The sequence below is a fragment of the Narcine bancroftii genome, chromosome 1 (genome assembly GCF_036971445.1).
Source record: "Narcine bancroftii isolate sNarBan1 chromosome 1, sNarBan1.hap1, whole genome shotgun sequence".
NCBI lineage: Eukaryota > Metazoa > Chordata > Chondrichthyes > Torpediniformes > Narcinidae > Narcine > Narcine bancroftii.
In genome coordinates, this window is record NC_091469.1 from 112,315,115 (window position 1) to 112,337,986 (window position 22,872).

A 22,872-nucleotide genomic window follows, 5' to 3' on the forward strand; every position below is an offset into this window, starting at 1 on the left:
AGTGCTTCACATAACTATGAAGGTTCAGAGAAACTGTCCATTTAATATAATTGGACTGAGGGAAATATCCTCTACTGCACATCTTCCAGTTACTTCAGTTAATGATTTTTGGATAAATTCAGACATAGAGGTTCATTCAAGATAAAATTGTGAAAATGAAGATGTGAATTGAATCCAGGCATCCTCCTATTTCTTTATCATAACACATCATTGAATAAAGTTGGTAGCTACTCCTTGAATCGGGCTCAACTTTTAAAAAAATTTAAGCATACAGTCCCTGCCGCCCAATTACACTCAATTAACCTATACAACCCCTGGTATGTTTTGAATGGTGGGAGGAAATTGGAGCACCCAGGGAGAACGTACAAGCTCCTTACAGACAAAATGGATTCGAACCCCAGTCCCAATTGCTGCTGCTGTAACAGTGTCACTCTCTTTGGCTTGGCTTTGCGGACGAAGATTTATGGAGGGGTAATGTCCACGTCAGCTGCAGGCTCGTCTGTGGCTGGCAAGTCCGATGCGGGACAGGCAGACACGGTTGCAGTGGTGGCAAGGGAAAATTGGTGGGTTGGGGTTGGGTGTTGGGTTTTTCCTCCTTTGTCTTTTGTCAGTGAGGTGGACTCTGCGGTCTTCTTCAAAGGACGTTGCTGCCCGCCGAACTGTGAGGCGCCGAGATGCACGGTTTGAGGCGAGATCAGCCCATTGGCGGTGGTCAATGTGGTAACTGTGCTGCCCCATGGTTATTCATGGTAAGGCATGGCATTCTTTTAGCTAATTCCCTGTACCAACAAATAATGCCAACAAGTGAAGCAAGATATGGTCCAAGTCTAATTTAATTCATTATTTTGCTCCATTCTTCCTATTCTATCTTTCTATTGGAATGACAGAAGAGCTAAATCACCTTGTTATATTACTACTGCAGTTAAGTCAACCCCCTTGCACCAAAAGCATGTGAAGCTGTAAGAATGTGTGATTAAGTTATGTTAATTTTGATAAATGTAAATCTTGTTTCTGGTAATTTGATTACTAGGTCATCTAAAGCTGCTGTCCTGATGAAAATATTTGGTTAGAGATACCAAGGTATGGATTTAAGATTTCAACAAATAAAGGATTGCCATTACCTTACAAGCTAAAGGTGATAATATCAGTAATCAGTTTCGTTATTAATCTTCATTCACTAATTAAAATAGAAATTAAAACTTATTTTAAATGTGTATTCCAACAATCAAAAAAGCAAATGCATGTTTTCTATCAGCTACAGTAATTTCTGAGACAAGCAGTTAATGTTTGCCAGCTTTTTAGAATTACAGTCATCAATAGGGCACCATAACTTCTCTAAATTTAGAATGAAATACTGAGAAGAGCTTGTGTAGTGGGTGAGGAGATGATGCAGGAAGTAGGACTTGGCTCCCCAGTAGTAAACACATTAAGGCTGTGATCTGGTTTCCTTCTTCATCCCCAGTGTGAACAAGTTGGTGAGTTAATTGGTTCTTGCAAATTACCCCAACTTTTAGGTATGTGGCAGGACCATCAGGAGGTGCTAATCAGCATTAAAAAGGAATGCATTATGGGGAAATAAGTGGGGGTGGTGGATGTGAATGACGGGGTTTGTCTTGAAATCTTGCATAGCATCAATGAACCAAATAGCTTCTCCGTATTGTGAAAAAAATATATAAAATTTGGCCACTTGGCCCTCAAACCTGCATCACCATTTGAATAACAATGCATTCAGTTTATTTGGTGTTGCTAGCGTACAGCATTCATTTATAAAAGACGGATAGTTTAGATATTGTCAAAAAGATTTTCTGGTTCAACAGTGTTAGGTATAGTTGACAAAGATTGTTCTTCTTCATCTTGATTATTGCATATTGATGATGTAGAACTCACAGGGCATAACCTGCAAACAAATAAGAAAAAGTAAATGATAGAAAATAATAGTTTTGTAAAATTTTGAATGATTTTTGCTTTGGAAGCAAATGACTGGTGAAAGCCCATTTTAGATAACCCATGGTTACCTAAATATTGTACAAATGGTGAAAAAATAAAATCATGACAAGTTAAGAAAAGTTCATTTAGGAATGGGCTTTCATCCAGTATTTTCCCTTTGACTAAGCAGAAGCCAACTAAATGGTGAAAACTGTACAGATTTACTAGTTAATCCATAGAAGTGCTGGAGAAACTCCCACAGCATCCATAGGGTCTGTAAGGTTATATATTTTTGCTTCCTATGGATGCAGTGGGAGTTTCTCCAGCACTTTTTGGTTTTTACTACAATCACAGCATCTGCAGACTTTCTTGTTTCATTCTACATGTACCATTATCTGTTGTTGAACGTTAGAATATTATTGTGTAAAAGGGCCCTCATTAAAGTAAAATTGCCAACTACTGGGAATTGTTTGGAAATTAAATGATCCATCTATTTTTTTGAGTTTAACCCACAGACACAATTTTAAACTATAGTTCCACTGACATGCATCACAATGAAAGCTAGATGAGGTGGGTAGAGATGTGTGTTTACAAGCTATGTGCTTGGCCAAACATACCTGACAGTTTCATTCAGAACACTCTATTATCTGCTCCCAGATATTGTGATTAAGATAGAAAGATTTTAAGATAGTTTTCACGTAGAACATAGAACATTACAGCAAAGTACAGGCCTTTCAGCCCATGATGTTGTGCCAATATATGTAAATCTCCACCACAACAATCTAATTTTTCACTAATTCATATGCATAGTTTTCTAGTTTTCTTACATTCATGTGTTTATCTCATAGTCTATTGAATATCAGAAATTCAGGAGTTTGGTATGACATTGGAAACCCTGGCAAATTTGTACAGATGTGTGGTGGAAAATGTGCTGACTGGCTGCATCATGGGGACACCAATATCCCTTGAACATGAAAACCTGCAAAAGCTAGTGGACACAACCCAGGACATCATAGGCAAAACCCTCCCCACCATCGAGAATATCTACAGGGGAGGTTGCCATCGGAGAGTAGCAGCAATCATCAAGGATCCACACCACCCAGCACACACTCTGTTCTCGCTGCTACCTTAAGTAAAGAGGCCTAGGTGCCACATGATTCATATCACCAGGTTCAGGAACAGCTGCTACCCCTCAACCATTAGACTCCTCAACAACAAACTCAATCTGGGACTCATTCAACAACTGTTACTTTTGCACTATTATTTTTCTTCTCTGTATTGCACAGAGAGTTTCTTTACATTTCTTTATTTGTTTACATGTGTACATTGTGTACAGTTTTTCTGCACTACCAATAAATTGTGATTCTGACTTGCCCAAGGGAAAAAAAAAAGAATCTCAAGATGGTATGTGATGTCATCTATGTACTCTGACAATAAATCTGAATCTGAATGTTGCCATTGTACCAGCCTCCACCACCACCAACTGGCAATGCTTTCTAGGCACCCATCACTCTATGTATATTTAAAGAAATGACCTCTGATATCTCCCACATACTTTCCTCCACTTACCGTAAATAGATGTCCTCTGGTATTTGGTATTGTTACCCCAGGAAAAAGGTAATGGCTGTCCACTATAAACAATGTGCTCATAATTTTATAGACCTCTATTAAGTCACCTCTTATCCTTCTTTGCTCCAAAGATAAAAGCCTTAGCTCTGTCAATCTTGTTTTCCGATTCAGGCAACATTCTAGTAAATCTCCTCTGCATCCTCTCTCAAGCATCTATATCCTTCCTGTAATGAGGTGGCCAGAACTGAACACAATATCTCTAAATTAAATTAAATTTACTGTTTGTATTTCCTTCAGGACAACTAAATATGAAACTAGTGCTTAAATTAGTGCTTGAAGCATGTGTGTAGTGAAGGTATAATCCAAATAGCAATATTATCTTGGTATTCATTGCCACCACCTGGGGAGCCGTACTCAAGCTATACCACTTTACCTGCTGGAGATTTTGTATTTGCATATTGAAAGATGAAATTAAATAAATATTGTACAAATGGTGGAAAAATAAAATCATGACAAGTTAAGAAAAGTTCATTTAGGAATGGGCTTTCATCCAGTATTTTCCCTTTGACTAAACAGAAGAGAATAAGCTTGAAGATGATCAATCATGGACAAACAAAGTCATGTGACATGTGTCTGCACATTCATAACATTTTATGTAAATGAAACAACAGAATTCTACAGTTTTTGGCCACCTTTCAATGTTGGCTTTCTGAAAATATTTCACAACCCTACTTCATCAACTCTCAACAGTAAGGATTGGTCTGAGTGAAAGTTTGAAATAACATCATCAATCAATACTTAATTAAAAATAGTAAATTACACTTTCTTTAAAATATGAAAAGGTAATGGTGGAAGAACAATTATCTCTCAAGTATTTAACATCAAAAGTGCTGATGGGAATCTACAGATGGTAATTGTTGAATTCAGGTACAATTTTGTAAAGAACTTTCCATATTTCACAAAAACCTGGAAAGCACAAATCCAACTTTTTTTCATGAAGCTATTCCTGATCCTATTCTACAATATGTTACGGTGTCTTAATGTCTCCAGGGCAACTAGGATTTGTGTGATTTGTGTTTAAACAGTACCTTATATTCCAAACATCCAAGAGTATTTGCAGAGGTGTGACCAAACAAAAAGGAAGCAAATCAAAGAAGGCCTGCTGATTAACAGTGAAACAAAATCTTTCCTCAAAGGCAGGTTTGCATCAAAGAAGTCCATTTGGGAGATCATGCCTTGGTAGGGTAATCTTAAAACACTGAGAGAAAGGTAGATGGGTTTAGGTAGAGATTTTAAGGGAACGACCACAGAGTCAATTACAGAAACCTGCAGATATAGCGGCATTGAATGTTCAGAAGACATTTGGCATGGTGTTATATAAAATGCTAATGCACAAGATACAGGCTTATGGCATTAAGGGAAGCCTGCTAACATGAACTGAAAATTGGTTATTGTCTTGAAAATAGAGAGTTGGAATAAACAGAATGGAATGGTGTATTAGTAAAGTATTCAAAGGATCTTCAATTATTTATATTAATGACTTGGTAGAGGTGGCAGAATGCAAGGTATCCAAATTTGCCAATCACACAAAAATAAGTGAGAAGGCATGTTATGACAAGATGAATCAGAATTTAGACAAGTTGAATGAGTGGGTGAATATAAGACAAATGGAATTTAAAGTGGTAAAGTCTGAGGTCATGTATGTTGGAAATAAGAGTTATATAATTGGAGAAAAATTTGTTTGTACAAATTGCAAAAAAAGTCAACAGGTAGATACAGCAAAGTTCTCAGAAAGGCAATTTGCAAATTGGCCTTTATTGCAAGACAACTGGAGTTTAGAAATAGGGATGCATCATTTCAATTGTTCAGGACATTGCTGAAGCCACATCTGGAGAACAATGCACAATTTTGGTCCCATTTTTTAAAAAGGATGAATTAGCACTGGAAGTAGTCCATAAGAGATCCTGGGAATAGAGGGTTGTCCTTTCCCAAGCAGAGAAATAAATTAAGTAAGAGATTAATTAGAATATGGGATGATATTTATCAGTTTGTAAGATGGGCTGAGAAATGTCCGAAAAAAAAGTGATGCACTTTGGTCCTGAATATGACAGCATATTTCAATCAGGTGGTGAAGTAGCATATGGGATGGTCGACCCTGGTCGACTATGTTGATGGGGGGGGGGGGGGGGGGTGGTGGTAGGGGAAATTCCAATAATCCTCTCTTATCTTATGGTCCTGCCTCTCTGCTGTTCTTATGGTCCTTTGGTTTGACCTCTGGTCCATTTCTGTGCAGCAACTGTTCCGGACTGTGATGCATCTGGCTAGGATGGTCTTGATAGAGCTCCTGTAGAAGCTTGACTTAATGGTGGCCGGTAGCCTTGCCTGCTTCGGTCTTCTCAGGAAGTGCAATCATTGTGCCTTCCTGACAAATGAGGATATGTTGCGCTTTCACGATGCGTCACCAGTTAAGAGGACTACTCTCTCCACTACCAGGTTATTAATATGTAGTGCCAACGTTTTGGACCTGAACCCTTCTTTAAAGTATGAGGGAAAAACAGGCAGATGCTTGAATAAAAGGGGTGGGGAGAAGTGAAGAAAGAGCAGGGGGAGGAATACAAGCCAACAGACACAAGTGATGATTGAACATGGATAGGAGGACATGATTGGGGGTAGGAGGTGGCTCCATGAATGCAGAGCATGAGGAAAGGAGGCAGAGGGGAGGGAAGAGACAGAGCAGGAGGAAAGGAGAATTAGGGGTGCCTGATCATAATTTTCGATTACTTTGAAGGTCTCCATTAGGCTGTCACTTAGACCTGCAAATAAATCACTTTTCATAACCATAAGCTCCTATCACTAAAACAAACATGGTTAAAATATTTATATCATTTACACAAAAAAAGCCAATACTAATACACCACAAGTACCAGAAAGTAGATCAGTGAAGGTGAATTTCTCGCTCAGTGTGTCTGAGGCTGCCCATCATGGCATCCAATATTTCCCTAAAATCTTAAAAATAACATTCTAATCTAGCCCACGACATCCAGGAGTCACAGTGTTTAATATTTTTAACCAAAGATGTTCCTGATATTTGCCTTTTCCCACTTTGAATCAAAATTTAATTCAATTTCCTGCACTCTTTAATATTTTATATATTTACATGAGAATCTATTTCAGCCTTGTCATTTTATACTAATTTATTTCTCCCTTTACAACTTAATCCTATGGTAGTGTTACAAGATTAAACCAGCAACTACAAAGAAGGCATATCACACAGGGATAAAGATGAACAATTACTTTATTAACAAAAAATCACCTTCAAACTTTAATTCAAAAATCCCCCCTTTTATAACAATACCCACTGGTTACTATACAAATTTCTATAACAGTGTAAAACTAATAAATTCCCCAGCCTAAATATAACATATGTAATTAAAGTCTAAGTTATATTTCCAACCAGCCCACAGAAAAACGTAGACACAAAACAAACACAAAACACACAAGACTCTCAAAACTTCGATCTCAACCGAAGCAAAGATCATAAACAAAATTCAGTTTGTTTGGTAAACTGAAGCCAAAAGATCTTTGAGAGAGAGAGAGAGGGAAAGCACAACATTTGAAGTTGTCTTCTTGTGTTGCTTGCAGAGAGAGGAACAACTGGCTTGGTCCGCATCCTTCTGGGTGCCTTCCGAATATTCATCCTTTTTGAAATCCCAACATTCTAAACTGTCCTCCAGACCATGACTCATGCACTGGCCTTTCTTCCACTCTTCAGCACGACCCAGTGGTGGTTTATCGTCCAAGTCCAGAAATTTTTAGATAATTTTCTGCACATGCTCAGTCTGTCTCCCACTCTCTCAGCAGTCCACCTTCATCATGGCTCTCTAAGGCAAACTGTCACTTTTTAACATAAAACCACACAGCACATAGGCCAATACACAACACAGAACTCTGTAACAGTACGTTTGCCTGTACAATATCCATGGCTATAATAATTCCAACATGCCTCAGTGATATTTAGCTTGAATTCCTTGTAATTCGACTCATCCAAGAAATGAAATCCTAGTTAAATAATTCTAATCTCTATAAAACAATTCCTTTTATTATCTGCTTCTTAAGACTAACACAGATATTTAGAAAGGTTAAGACAGATGTTTTAAACTGCAGGATGGTTAAATAGCCACTCACAACAAATGTGAACTCATTGGTCTTGAGACATGATGGAGAAAAATGATTAAGCTTCATTCTGTAAAATTAATTTCTTTAGTTTCCCCAGTACTACACAGATAATTCTGCCCTGAAATTAATCAACTCACCTCTAGTCCAAACACAATTAAATTTGTAAGTGAACAGAATAAGAGGATAAATGTAGCATGGGTAATCAATAGGAAGTTTATCTGCACATCCTTTAACCCAGTGGTTCTCAACCTTTTTCTTCCACTCACATACCATCTTAAGTAATCCCAATGCCATCGGTGCTCTGTGATTATACTATTATACTATTCTAGACCCAATTGTTACAGAGAAATATTTTGCTGGAAAAAAAATTGTCATTGGCCCATTTCTTTTGGAGTTATGAAACCGTGCATATAACGAGTCAATGAGGTACAATTAAAACAGTGGTTTTCAAACTTTTTCTTTCCACCCACATCCCACCTTAAGCAATCCCTTACTAATCACAGAGCACCTATGGCATAGGGAATACTTAAAGTGGTATGTGAGTGGAAAGAAAAAGGTTGAGAACCACTGCTCTAATTGCTGCATTCAGTTTTCCCGACATAGCCTCCTCAACATCAGTGAGACTAAGCACAGAACTAAGGACAGTTTTGCAGAGTATCTATGCTCTGTTGTCAATAGGTATCTAGACAATCAGCACGGTAACAGGCCATCTCAGCCCACAGGTCTGTGCCACCCAATTAACCTACATCCCCAGTACGTTTCGACAGGTTCCTTTCCTTTCCGGCGTTCACTTAGAAAAGAGATGCAGAGGAATTTCTTTAGCTAGAGGGTGGTAAATCTGTGGAATTTGTTGCCACAACTGGTTGTGGAGGTCAGGTCATTGGGCAAACTTAAGACAGAGATTGATGGGTTCTTGATTAGCCAGCCATCAAAGGGTTATGGGGAGAAGGCCGGGCAGTGGAGCTGAGTGAAGAAGTGCATGATTAAATGGCAGGCAGACCCGATGGGCTGAATAACCATCCTATGTCTTAATTTTGATTCCGATGAAAGTGAAATTTTTCTTAGATGCCATCATATCAAAATCTCATGCTTTCAAAACAAAAACCAATATTATTTTTCACTACTCTTCCTTGGGAGGCATTGATCATGTGTTATGTTTCCATGGTCATGGGTTCCATTTTATAACTATCCAGTAGTACAGCATAGACAAAAGACTACTGTCCATTGAACCAACAATAGGTAGGAAGAGTTGAAAAGAAAATTACAGCCAAACAAGCCCAACATTCAATTAAGACTCAAATCAAATTCTAACAGGGATTAATATATAAAGATTAATCATTGAGTACCCTTTACTTCCTATGGATGTTGCTTTACCTGCTGAGTTTCTCCAGCACATTATGTATTGCACTCATCCCAAGCATCTAAAGACTTTCTTGTTTAACTCAATGTAGGGATCCTGATGTGTCTTCTCTTTCTTATGCACTGACACCAAATCTAAATGTAGCAATTGTATTTCTTCACTGCTGCTTGGTGGAGATCATCTCAGAGACTAGATCAAAGACAGATGTTCTTGAATGAGCTTATCTCATCTAGTCAATCTGTCAAATATCTGATCCACTGAGAGACCCTAGCCAAGTGATGCAATAACCAGATGTAAAAGTGCCACGTTATATGCTGATGGCAGGATACCTGAAAAACTGTTTCCAGTCAATTCCAATCTAAATATTGTGCTCCCAGCTGGGAGAGAAAATTTCTTGCTCTTGGCTCAATTCTGTTGAAAACTATTGTCAACGAATTTGATGAGGGAGTCCAAATTCAAAATCAACCTTCCAATAATCTGGAGTTGTAAGTGGGCTGACAGCATTATAAATATTTATTCCTACGGCAGGGCATTTAATATTTCAGGTTTAAACTCTATGCTAATGTAAAGAATAGCAACAGTAATCCATACAACAATTACAGTTCAGAAACAGGCCAACTCAGCTCCTCTAGTCCGTTCTGATCTAAGTGAACTCCACTAGTCCCACCTACCTGAATTTTGGCAATAACCCTCCAATCTCCTCTCATCCATATCCCTATCCAAGCTTTCCTTAAATGGTAAATTTAACTTTGCTGCGCCTTTTCTGGAAGGTCATTCGACTCACCCACCACTCTCTGAGTGAAGTTCCCTCTCATGTTACTTCATTTCCCCCTAACTCTTAACTCGTGACCTCTTGTTTGAATCTCACCTACCCTCAAGGGAAAGAGCCTATTCATATCTACTCTATCCATCCCTCTCATAATTTTAAATACCTCCATCAAATCCCCCCTCAACCTTCTCAGCTCCAATGAATAAAGACCTAATCTTTCTTTGTAATCTAGATTCTGAAATCCAGGCAACATTTTAGTAAATTTCCTCTCCACCCTCTCTACCTTACTGATACCCTTCCTATAATTTGGTGACCAGAACTGTACACAGTATTCTAAATTTGGCCTCACCAATGCCTTGAATAGTCTCAACATCACTTCCCAACTCCTATATTCTATGCTTTGATTTATAAAGGCCAGCAAACCAAAAGCTTTCTTCACCACTCTATCCACATGAGATTCCACCTTCAGAGGGTGATGAACCATTATTCATCAATGCCCTCCCGTTTATTGCATATGTCCTGTTTTGATTATTTTTTTCCAAAATCAAGCTCTTCCACAATTTTCAGTATTAAACTCCATCTGCCATCTTTCAGCCCACTCTTCTAAGCATTCCAAATCCTTCTGCAATCTCTGAAAACCTTCTTCTCTATCCACAACTGCACCTATCTTTGTATCATCTGCATATTTACTAATCCAGTTTACCACTCCATCATCCAAATCATTAATGAAAATGTCAAATAGAAAGGGACCCAATACTGATCACTGAGGCACACCGCTTGTTACCGGCCTCCATCCTGACTGACAGTTATCCACCATGACTCTCTGGCATCTACCTCCTAGCCACTGTTGAACCCATTTGACTATCTCAAAATTAATACCTAGTGCCTGAACCTTCCTTACCATCCTTCCATGTGGAACCTTATCAAAGGCCTTACTGAAATCCATATAGACAACATTGGCTGCTCTACCCTAATCAACATTCCTAGTTACCTCCTCCAAAAATTCAACAAGATATGTCAAACATGACCTTCCACGTATCAATGTTGAATCTCTCAATGAATCCAATAATGTAAAATTGCACACAGTTTCTTTTGTATGTGAAATTCCTTCTGCAATGTCGAGTTCTGGAACTTGTGCAGACAAGTATGAAGTCAATCATCACTTCTGAATCAAGTTTTGCAAAACACAAATTGGGAGGAGGTTGGGGGGGGGGGGTAATGTGTATTATTTAAACAACATTAATGCTTTTTTTCATTATTTTCTTTTTATATTTTTTGAATATAACTGTTATTAATATAAATTGACTATGTATAACTCTTTTTTTTTTACCTGCATTGCCAAAGAAGACATCCCTTAGCATGATAGAAAATAAATAACTGAATTGTTGAGGATGTGTGAGGAGAGGTGAAGGGGAAATATCACTAGACTAAATTAAATATCAAAGAGTAATATATTGAGCTTTTTAAGTTTTAATGTTAATGGGCTAAACAGACATGTGAAGAGGAAACAAGTGAGAGTAAATATAGCTTTTTTAATGAGACTGATTTAATTGAAACAGAACATCAGAAATTAAAAAGAGACTGGGTGGGACAAGTCATAACTTCTTCATTTAATTCAAAAGCAAGAGGAGTGGCAATCTTGATAAAGAAGACCCTTCCAGTTATGATACAAAATATAGTGATCGATCCTGCAGTGTCAAAATTTCAGAATTCTGGACTCTTATGAATATAAATGTGCTGAATGTAGATGGCAAAAAAATTATACAAGAAACATTTCTTAATTTAGCAGGAGCACATCAGAATATTTTAGTAGCTGGGGATTTTAATTTTTGCTTTGATCCAGTTTTAGATAGATCAACTAGAGTAATAACACAGGCAAAGGCAGTGAAACCCACTTTGACATTAATGAAGGATATGAATTTAATAGACATATGGAGTAGAATCCACCTGAGAGAGAAAGAGAAAGATTATTCATTTTATTCAAATAGACACGATTCTTATTCAAGGATAGTTTTTTTTAATATCAGCACATTTCCAAGGTAGAATTAATCAAGTTGATTATAAAGCAATAATTTTATCGGATCATTCACCTTTATTAATGACAGTTACAATGTTAGATAAAGAATAATCAATCTATAGATGAAGATTTAATTCAATGTCATTAAAAAGGCCATTCTTTTGTGATTTTATTAGAAGGCAAATTCAAAATTTTTTCAAGACTAATTCTAATTCAGTTAATAATAAATTTATTTTATGGGATGCAATGAAAGCATATTTAATAGGGTAAATTATGTTATATTTCTAAAAGGAAGAAGCGATATATGAAAGAGGTAGATCAATTGAAGAAAGAAATAACATGTTTAGAAAAAGACTTGCAAAGACGGACTTCCAAAGAAAAGACATGAAAAAGAAACTTTAATATTATACATTACAAACATATAGAACAGAGGGAGTAATAATGAGGACTAAGCAGACATACTATGAGTTAGGTGAAAGGGTTTATAAGGTCCTTGTGTGGCATTTGAAAGCAGAACAAGTTTCAAGGATGATTAATGCAATTAAGATGGAGTCGAATGTGACTACCTATAAACCTTAAGAAATTAATGAGGCTTTAAGCAATTTTATTCTAAGTTACACAAGTCATAATCGCAGAGAGATGATAACAAAATAGAAGATATTTTGTCGCAAGTAAGACTATCAAAGTTAAGTTCAAAGATGGATGCCTCCATCACGATAATGGAGGTGAGGGAAGCATTGGGCTCCTTACAAAGTAATAAATCTCCCGGAGAGGATGGTTTCCTGGCTGAATTTTATAAAGAATTTATGGATTTGTTGATTCTTCATTTTATGGAAGTATTAGATCAGGTAGAGGTAACACACTCTCTCCTGGAATCTTTTTCTATTGCGATAATTAGGGTAATACAAAAGAGACAGGGATCCTTTAAAACCATTGTCATATAGACCTATTTCATTGTTAAATGTAGATTATAAGATAATTGCAAAAATTTTAGCTAATAGTTTGACGAAATTTTTACCAAAGTTGATAAATATGGTTCAGACATGGTTTGTAAAAAAAAGAGACAATCTGCGGATAATGTAACTAGATTACTTAGTATAATACATTTGGTACAAAAGAGGGGAGATTTAAGTGTAGCAATGACTTTAAATGCGGAAAAGGCATTTGATAAGATTAGAATTGAATTTTTTTGTTTAAGGTGTTTAAAATATTTGGGATGGGAGAGGTATTTTCAAATTGGGTAAGAGCATTATATAATGATCCTAAAGTTGTAACAAATGGGCAGGCTTCAGTACTGTTTCAGTTAACTAGATCTAGCAGACAAGCATGTCCATTATCACCTGCTCTATTTATTTTAGTGATAGAACCACTTACAGAACTGATTCGATCTGATCCTGATATTAAAGGATTTAAATTTAAATAAGGGGAATATAAAATTAATTTATTTGCTGATGATGTTTTGATCTATTTGACAGAGTCATTACGTAAATTATACTGAAGATTGGAGGAGCATGGGAAAGTAACTGGCTATAAAGTAAATTGGGATAAAAGTGAAAGTATTCCTCTCAATATAGGGGATTATACTCAGTGCCAACAAGATACCCAGTTTAAATGGCCGATGAATGGAATAAAATATTTTTGGATATGGGTAGATAATAAATTAAATAATTTATATAAATTGAATTATTTACCTTTACTTAAGAAAATAGGAGAAGATTTGAGTAACTGCCAATAACATGATTGGGTAGGGTTAATTGTGTTAAAATGTATATATTCCCTAGAGTACAATATTTATTTCAAACATTGCCAATAACATAACCACAGAAGTTTTTTCAAGAGTTAAATAAATATATAAGAAAGTTTCTTTGGAAGGATAAGATGTCAAGACTTTCTTTAGATAAACTGACATGGAAGTTTGAGTTAGGAGGATTACAGTTACCAAATTTTTAAAAATTATTATAAGGCAGCACAAATGAGGTTTCTTGCTTTATTTTTTCATGAGGGAGAAAAGCCAACATGAATTAAAATAGAAATTGATAAAATAGGAGAAAGAACACTGGAAGATTTTAAATGTAAATGAGAATCAAAAATAATATTTAGAGAGAGGAAGCACCTTTGTTGAAACATTTAATTAATGTCTGGAATAAGGTAAACAATGAAATTGGAATGAGGAGGATTGTCCTGTCTAAAATGTCTTTGATACAAAATTGACTTATTCCATTTTCAATGGATAATCAATTTTTAAATATTTGGTCTTAGAAAGGAATTAGATATATAGAAGATTGTTACAAAGGAAGAAATTTAATGTCATTTGAACAATCAAAAATAAATATGGGATACAAAATAATACACATTTTTGTTATTATCAATTAAGGGTTTATTTAAGAGATAAACTGGGTCCAACAATGTTATTACTGAAATGTGGTGGAGTGGACATGTTGATTTGCAATAGACATATAAATAAATTTATTTTAGCTATGTACACTTTATTGCAGAAGGGGACTCCCAAAAGCGGGATACATAGGTCCAGACAGTGATGGGAGACGGATTTAAATATTAATATTGATAAACAAAATTGGTCAGAGTTATGTGGAGATAGTATGGCAAACACTATAAATGTTATATACAGATTAGTTCAATATAATTTTCTACAACAATTATATCTCATGCCATAGAAATTAAAATAGATTGAAATCAGATTTATCAGATCAATGTTTTAGATGTGGCCAGGTTATAGGTAGTTTTTTACATTCTATTTGTTCCTGGCCTAAAGTGAGACCCTTTCGGTTAAATTGGCAACTATTTTAGAACATGTTACAGGAATTAAATTCCCACAAAACCCAATGTTATTTTTATTAGGTAATATTGAAAGGATAAGTCCAAAATTGAAATTATCTATATATCAAAAATAATTGGTAAAGATTGTGTTGGCAGTAGCAAGAAAATGTTTAGCAGTATCATGGAAATCAGACACCCACTTAGTCATGGAGTGATGGAACGCAGAAATGCATAGATGCGTTCCTCTTGAAAAGATTATTATAATCTAAGAAATAAATATGATGTATTTTTGAAAATTTGGCGCTCCATATTTACAAATTGTGGGAATTAATTTATAGATACTTTCTCTAAACTTCAAAACCTCATTAACTTGCTTTGAAGTATTAAAAGATACAAATGGTCAGAATGGTCAGAACCGTGTGGTGAGGGAAGTCCTCTGGCAACTAGGTTTCTATTCTTGTTTTTTCTTATGTTTTTCTTTTTTTAAAAAACTTTATTTAAAAAACTTTTAAAACAATGTAAAATCAATAACAAAAAAAGATTTTTATATAATATAATAAACCCCCCTCCCTCCCTCCCCCTCTGCCAGCTTCCGTAAGCCAAATAAAAGCATAAAACATATACAATATTTTAAGATATTTCCAAACCCATAAATTCTAAAGATGACCACATTTTAACAAAATGTAAATTGTATGTTATTTTCTCCATATATATACAAGATCTCACTTTATTATGCCAACGTACTATATTAATCTCTACATTTTCTTTCCAAGTAATTGCAACACATTTTCGTGCCACAGATAACATCAAACGAACAAATGCAATTTGAAACTTATCCAACCCCAAGCCAGTCAAAGAAACCGTGTAACCCAACAAAAAAAAATCACTGGATCTAATGGTAATTTAATTTTAAATAATTTCTCCAAAACCAACCTAACTTTTTCCCAAAATGGTTGTACCTTATCACAGGACCAAACTGTGTGCAAAAAGGTTCCAATACTTAACCCACATCTAAAACAAGAATCCAAATTACTAAATCCATACTTTTTCAATTTCTCAGGAGTCAAATATAACTGATGCAAAAAATTATAATTAGACAAACCATATCTTACATTAGTCAATTTAGTTACACCTTCATGACACATAACCTTCCAATCCTCTTGAGATATAACATACATTAAATCACTTTCCCATTTATTTCTAGATTTCTCCAAATTCAGTTTTTCCATACTTTCCTGTAACAATCGATACATATCTGAAATAAAACCTTTCTTTGGTATAAAGGAAATCAAAGAATCAAATTTTGTTAACTTAAGTAAACTCATTTCTTTACCGTAATTATCTCTTATCTATGCTTTGATTCCGTATTTCTTTTAACCCATATCTTTAACAAATGTTTTAATACTGGCATATCATATCCCTGCAATAAATTCAAATTCCACTTATGTATAAACTGGTGAACATCAAATTTAGAAGTACAGGCTAACTCCACCTTAGCCCAACTAGGGGGCTATCAATATCGATCATTCTACTAATAAACTTCAACTGTGAAGCTTGGTAATAATTTTGAAAGTGAGGTAACTGAAGTCCACCTAATGCATATTTCCATGTCAATTTCTGTAAAGCTACTCGAGCTAGTTTTCCCCTCCATAAGAATTTCCTCACCACCTTATTCAAATCTGAAAAAAGCCCTTTGAAAGTGAACATGGTATTGAGTGAAATAAATATTGAATACGAGGAAAAATATTCATTTTAATACAATTTACTCGACCTATTAATGTTAATGGAAGATCTTTCCATTTAATCAAATCCATTTTGATCTTTTTCAATAAAGGTACATAATTTAACTTATATAAAGATTGATAATTTGCATTCACAATTACCCCTAAATATTTAATTTTATCAGACCATCTTAATTTTATAATATTTTTGCACTCTTTATAATCTCCCACTCTTATCCCAATTTACTTTATACCCAGGTAACTCCCCAAATTGAACCAAACAATCTTGTAAATATTTCAAAAAATGTTCTGGATGTGTCAAATAGATCATTACATCATCATCAAATAAATTAATCTTCTATTCATCGTCTGCAAATCATTCTGTTGAATCATTTGAGCTAATGGTTCAATGACCAATGCAAACAAGGCTCGTGATAATGGACAACCTTGACGGTTGATCGCGATAATTAAAATGGCAAGGAAGTTTGACCATTTGTCACCAACTTGGTAATTGGATTTTTATATAATGCCTTAACCCAACCAATAAAAACAGGGCTGAAATTAAACTTCTCTAACACCTTAAATAGAAAATTCCATTCAACCTTATCAAAAGATTTTTCTGCATCAAGAGCAACTGTCTCGATGCATTGATCAACGTTATCAATCTAAGAACATTATCAGACACACTTCTATTCTTAATAAAACTTGTTTGATCTATATGTACCAACTGAAGTAACTATTTAGCAAGTCTATTCCCCCATAATTTAGCCACAATTTTATAATCCACATTTAATAGAGAAATTGGTCTATATGAAGCTACATTCAACGGATCCCTATCTTTCTTTGGAATCACTGTAATTATTGCACAAGAATAAGATTCTGGTAATGACTGATCCTCAGTTATTGGTTGCAATACATCCCTAAATACGGAAGATAAATCTTCATAAAACACTTTATAAAATTCCACTGAAAATCCATCATCACCTGGCGACTTTCCATTCGGCATCTCTTGTTTAGCTTCTTTAATCTCAAAATCTGTAAACAGAGCTTCTAATTCCTTTACCTCCACTTCCCTTAAACCCGGTAAGTTTAACTTAGATAAGAAGGATTCAATAGAACCAACATCCTGTTTTCCCGCAGAAGTATAGAATTTCTGATAAAATGAATAAAATTGGTTTATAGGTAACTATTGAATTCTTTTTAACAGCATTAATAGTTCTCAATACTTGTTCCATTTTTAATTGCCAGGCTAATGCCTTAGGAGCCCTTTCACCCAACTCATAATAACGTTGCTTGGATCTTTGAGTTAATTGTTTATACTGATATGTTTGTAAAGTATTATAACGTAATTTCAACTTAGTTAATGCTGATTTCTTATCTTCTGTAACCTTTTTCTGAAATTCCATTTCCAACTCAGAGATTTGCTTCTCCAACGCCAAACTTTACGCCAGATACTGTATTTTTTACTTTCATAGAGTAACTAATAATTTGACCACGCAAAAATGCTTTTAAAGTATCCCACATTACAAAATTACTACTTACTGAATTAACATTCTCAGCCAAAAATAAAGTAATCTGTTCCTTAACAAAAGTAATAAACTCTGGTTTCTTGCATTAAACCTCCACTGGTAAGTTGATTGTAACACTTCAGGACTTACACAAGAAATAAACAACATAAAATTATCAGATATGACCTTACTCTTATATTCAGCCTGCACTCCTCCACCTTGCAAATGTGCCAAAATCAAAAACAGATCTATTCTAGAAAATGAAACATGCCTAGATGGCAAGATGGTGTAGAAAGAAGACGTATAGTTCCACCTTCCTCCAGTTTGACTTATTAATAACTAAATTGTGAAAGTGGTTAAAAATAGTCTTTTTTATAGATTTCTGAACAGTGGAGATTCAAAATGACTACAAATGTGAAGAAATCCAAGACACAGTTACAAAAGAAATTACCTTTCAAAAGTGTTGAAGAATTGAGGCCAACCTATCAAGCTGATGCCACGAAGTCATCTGTAGGAGCCCCAAAGTCTCAAAGTATTTCAGGTTGGCTGAGTATAACTCCAGCGCTGATTTCGCAATTGCAAGATGGCACCGGTTCCGTTTTGGGTTCGGCCGGCTCTGATTCGCGCGCCCGACATCATGAGTCAGCCGATCAGGGACAGTCGCGCGAGCCTGCTGTACTGCCTGATGGTCTAGGGGCGTGCAGTGCAGTGTATAATGGATTTGATATCAATATTTGATTATTGCATTTTACATTTGGCTATGATTACATGTATGGAAAATTTTAAAATAAAATTAAAAAAATGTTTTGCAAAACACATGGTGGGCTGTAGGAACTTTCTTTTCTTTGGCTAAATGACATCCCTGATGGCATTAGCTTGTTGCTTGAGTTTGATTCCACAGTGATCATTTTCCCTCCAGTATTTTCTTCAGTAATTTCTGTCACTCTGTTCATCGGTTAACTATTTGTCAATTGGAACCATTATAACCAAACTAGATATAATGTGTTTAAACAAAGGCCACACATTCCTACCAAACAAACTGAATTTTGTTTATGATCTTTGCTTCGGTTGAGATCCAAGTTTTCTGAGTCTTGTGTGTTTTGTGTCTAAGTTTTTCGGTGGGCTGGTTGGAAATATAACTTAGACTTTAACTACATATGCTATATTTAGGCTGGGGAATTTATTAGTTTGACACTGTTATAGAAATTTGCATAGTAACCAGTGGGCATTGTTATAAAAGGGGGATTTTGAATTAAAGTTTGAAGGTGAATTTTTTGTTAATAAAGTAATTGTTCATCTTTACCCCTGTGTAATATGCCTTCTTTGTGGTTGCTGGTTTGATCTTGTAACATAATTTGGGGGGGGGGGGGATTGTCCAGGATCAAACCGATTTGGAAGTTTTTGGGGTGATTGACTTGTGCTTAGTTAGCAGTCGTCTGAGTTTTGACTCAACCTCTAGCTTGAAATTAAAAATAAACGGTGAGTTTAACAATCACCAGCAGAAAAACCAGCAACTATGAATATTGACCAGTTCATAGCGAACCCTTCAGTGGTTAATTTAAAATGGCTAAAAAGTCAGAACTGATGGTTATAGTTGGCAAGTTAAAACTTCTTACAGTAAGAACTGGGATGAAAAAAAAGGAAATTTCCTGAAAGATTGTTAAGCACTATGTAGGAAAGGGGGTATTTGAAGAAGCTGCATTAGAACAGTTTCCAAAGGAGAAAACTTCAGAGGAAGTAAAGCTTGCTTTGAGAAAACTAGAGTTAGAGGAAAAAAGTGAGACAGAAAGGAAAGCCAAACAGGAAGCAATAAGGCAGGCAGAAATGGAGGAGAGAGAGAAAGAACAGAAGCATGAGCTAGAACTAGCTAAATTAAAACTGACCCTAACCCAAGGAGAGGGAGAAGCCCAAAACCCTCATGCTGGTCAGGAGGAGAGGATTCTGGTCAGTGGAGAAGTGACATTAGTCTCTCCATTTGAGGAAGCTGAAATAGACCAGTATTTTCAGCATTTTGAGAAAGTAGCTGTAAATTTAAAATGACCACCAGACCAGTGGTCACTCCTGCTACAAAGTGTTCTTAAAGGGAAAGCCCAACAAGTGTACTCGTGTCTCACAGAACAACAAGCAGCTGATTACGAATTTGTAAAGCAGGCTTTACTCCAATCTTATGAACTAGTCCCAGAAGCTTATAGACAAAAGTTCAGGAGATTTAAAAAAGCAGCAACCCAATCTTACATGGATTTTACTTATAGGAAGGTTGTGTGTTTTGATCGGTGGTGTGCCGCAATGAAAGTAGAAAATTACTTTGATTTATTGAGGGAAATCATTCTGATTGAGGAGATTAAAAATATTGTGATGATATTCAAGTGTACTTGACACAGAAAAATATAAAAACTTGGCAAAAATTGGCTAAATTTGCAGAAGAATATGCTTTAACCCATGAGTCTAAGTGGACAGCATGGAAAACCTTTCAAAGGAATACTGCTGATAATCCAAGTAGAGTAGAAAGAAAATCTAGAAGTGAGGTTAAAGGAAGAGAGGAAGAGAAATGGGTGAAGGAAAAAATTTAGTGTTATTTGCCACTATGGTAAGAAGCCAGGGCACATAATAGCAAATTGTCCTGTATTGAAAAGGAAGAAAGAGAAAGGGGTGGTACCAACTGCCTGTGTTCAGAGTGAGAAAATTAGAGATATTTTTAAACCATTCATGACTGAAGGTTTCATTTCGGTTAAAGAAGGATCCAAGCAAGTGCCAGTTAAAATTCTGCGGCATACTGGAGCAACCCAATCGCTTGTATTAAGCAACACCTTGAATTTTGGTGAGGAGACCAATACTGGAGATGTGAATTTAACTAAAGGCATTGGTGGTGAAGCAGAGCCTATACTTTTGCACAGAATAGTGATGAAATCAGACTTAGTTAATGGCCCGGTTACGATAGGGATAAGATAAAGTCTGCCGCTGGATGGAGTTTCTCTTTTGTTTAGGGAATGATTTAGCAGAGGGTAAAGTCATACCTGCGGTGAAACTTCCAAGTAAGCCATTGGTTTATGAGTCCGAAAAGGATTTGGAAATCTACCCTGCATGTGCCATTACTAGAGCCATGTCTAGAAAAAAGGTAGAGGTAGAGAAAGTCTGCGATGATCCTGTAGTGGAGGCAAGTATTGAGGACAAACCTAAGGATCCAGCTTTGCTGTTGTCAAGACAAGAATTAAAAGCTAGACAAAAGCATGATCCTGATCTTGCTGGGATAAGAGATAAGATTCTGTCTAACCAGGAAATTGAAACTGCCAGTAGGTTACTTTGTTCAAGATGGAATATTGATGAGAAAGTGGAGACCACAAGTGATACCCTGCCAGTGAAAACTGGGCGGTTGTAAAGCAAGTTGTAATTCCCAAAACTTACAGGAATGAAATATTAAAGTTGGTTCATAGTCCACCTTTAGGAGGTCATCTTGGAGGAAGAAGACGGTAGAGATAAGGAAACAGTTTTATTGGCTGAAATTAAGAAAGGATGTTGTGAACTTTTGTAGAACCTGTCACACTTGTCAACTGGTGCGCAAGCCTAATCAAGGACCACCAGTGGCAGCTTTACAACCCATCCCTGCTTTTGGGGAGCCCTTCTCAAAAGTGATAGTGGATTGTTTTGGCCCATTGCCAAAAAACAAAGTGGGAAATTAATATTTGTTAACACTCATGTGGACAGCTTCAAGGTTTCCAGAGGCTATTCCCTGAGAAACATTAAAGCAAAGATGATTGTGAAGGCTATGCTAAAATTTTTCACACTGTTTGGCCTACCAAGGGAAATTCAATCGGACCAAGGGAGTAATTTTATGTCTGGAATATTTCAACAGGTGGTGTATGAATTGGGAGCCCATCAAATTGTGTCGTCTGCCTATCATCCTGAAAGTCAAGGGGTCTTGGAAAGGTTCCATTTAACTGTGAAAAATATGATGAGGGCTTATTGCGTGTAAAATAAAAAGGTTTGGGATGAAGGAATCCATTTGTTATTGTTTGCTGTTAGAGAGGCAACTCAGGAGTTTCTTGGCTTTAGTCCATTTGAGTTAGTGTTTGGTCATCAAGTCAGGGGTCCATTACTATTGTTGAAGGAAGAGTGGATACATAATGATATACAATCAAATCTGTTGGATAATGTTTTCAAATTTAAAAACAGATTACATCAGGCTTGCGAGATGACAAGGAAAAATTTAAAAACTTCTCAGGGAAAAATGAAAATTCAGTATGATAAAAACCCAAAAATTAGGGACATTAAATCTGGTGACAAAGTATTGGTTTTGTTACCAATGCAGTCAAACCCTTTGAGAGCTCAGTTTTCAGGACCATATAAGATAAAATCAAAAATTAACCATGTCACCTATGTCATTGAGATGCCTGATTGTCGAAGAGAGACGCAGGTCTGTCACGTGAATATGCTTAAACTTAATTTGAGAAAATGACTGAGGGGGAGACTAGAATTCCAACCAAGGTGCTAGTTATAGAAAAAGTAAGGAGGAGATAGGTTTCGGGGAAGGTCATGGAGCACAGGAAGTGATAAGCCCCAGGCTGGAAAATTCAATAGTTTTGCATAACTTAGACACCAAGTTAATGCATTTGAGTAAAATCAGAAAGGGAAGAAATGAAGACATTACTTATATATTCCCAGATGTTCCAAGAACTACTGTGGCTTGTCATGATGTGGAGGTCGGTGATGCTAAGCCTATTAAGCAGCATCCTTACCTAGTTAATCAGGAAAAGAGCAGATTGTTGGATCAAGAGGTGGATTATATGCTCAAAAATGACATCACTGAAAATCAAGTTCAAATTTGAGTTCACCCTGTATTCTGGTGCCTAAGCCAGATGACTAAAAAAAGTAAACATGGTGACAAAGATTGATGTGTTCCCTATACCCAGAATAGATGATTGTATAGATAAGGTGGGGAAGGCTAAATTTCTTACAAATATCAATCTGTTAAAAGGATACTGGTGTGTTCCTTTGACAGAGAGAGGCAGGGAGATTTCTGCATTTGTTACACCTTTGGGATTGTGTGATAA

At 36.0% G+C, this 22,872-nt stretch overlaps 1 protein-coding gene across 7 annotated transcripts in view; it reads right to left on the reverse strand.

Annotated features, from left to right (window-relative positions):
• Positions 1-1,717: 1,717 nt before the first annotated feature.
• xrcc4 (X-ray repair complementing defective repair in Chinese hamster cells 4) overlaps positions 1,718-22,872 on the reverse strand; it is a 534,233-nt gene continuing 513,078 nt past the window's right edge. For all 7 annotated transcript variants that reach the window (XM_069936314.1, XM_069936320.1, XM_069936331.1 and 4 more), the window contains one exon: positions 1,718-1,897. In XM_069936314.1, the coding sequence (XP_069792415.1) occupies positions 1,783-1,897 (115 nt within the window). In that variant the 3' untranslated portion in view covers positions 1,718-1,782. The remainder of the gene's footprint in view (positions 1,898-22,872) is intronic.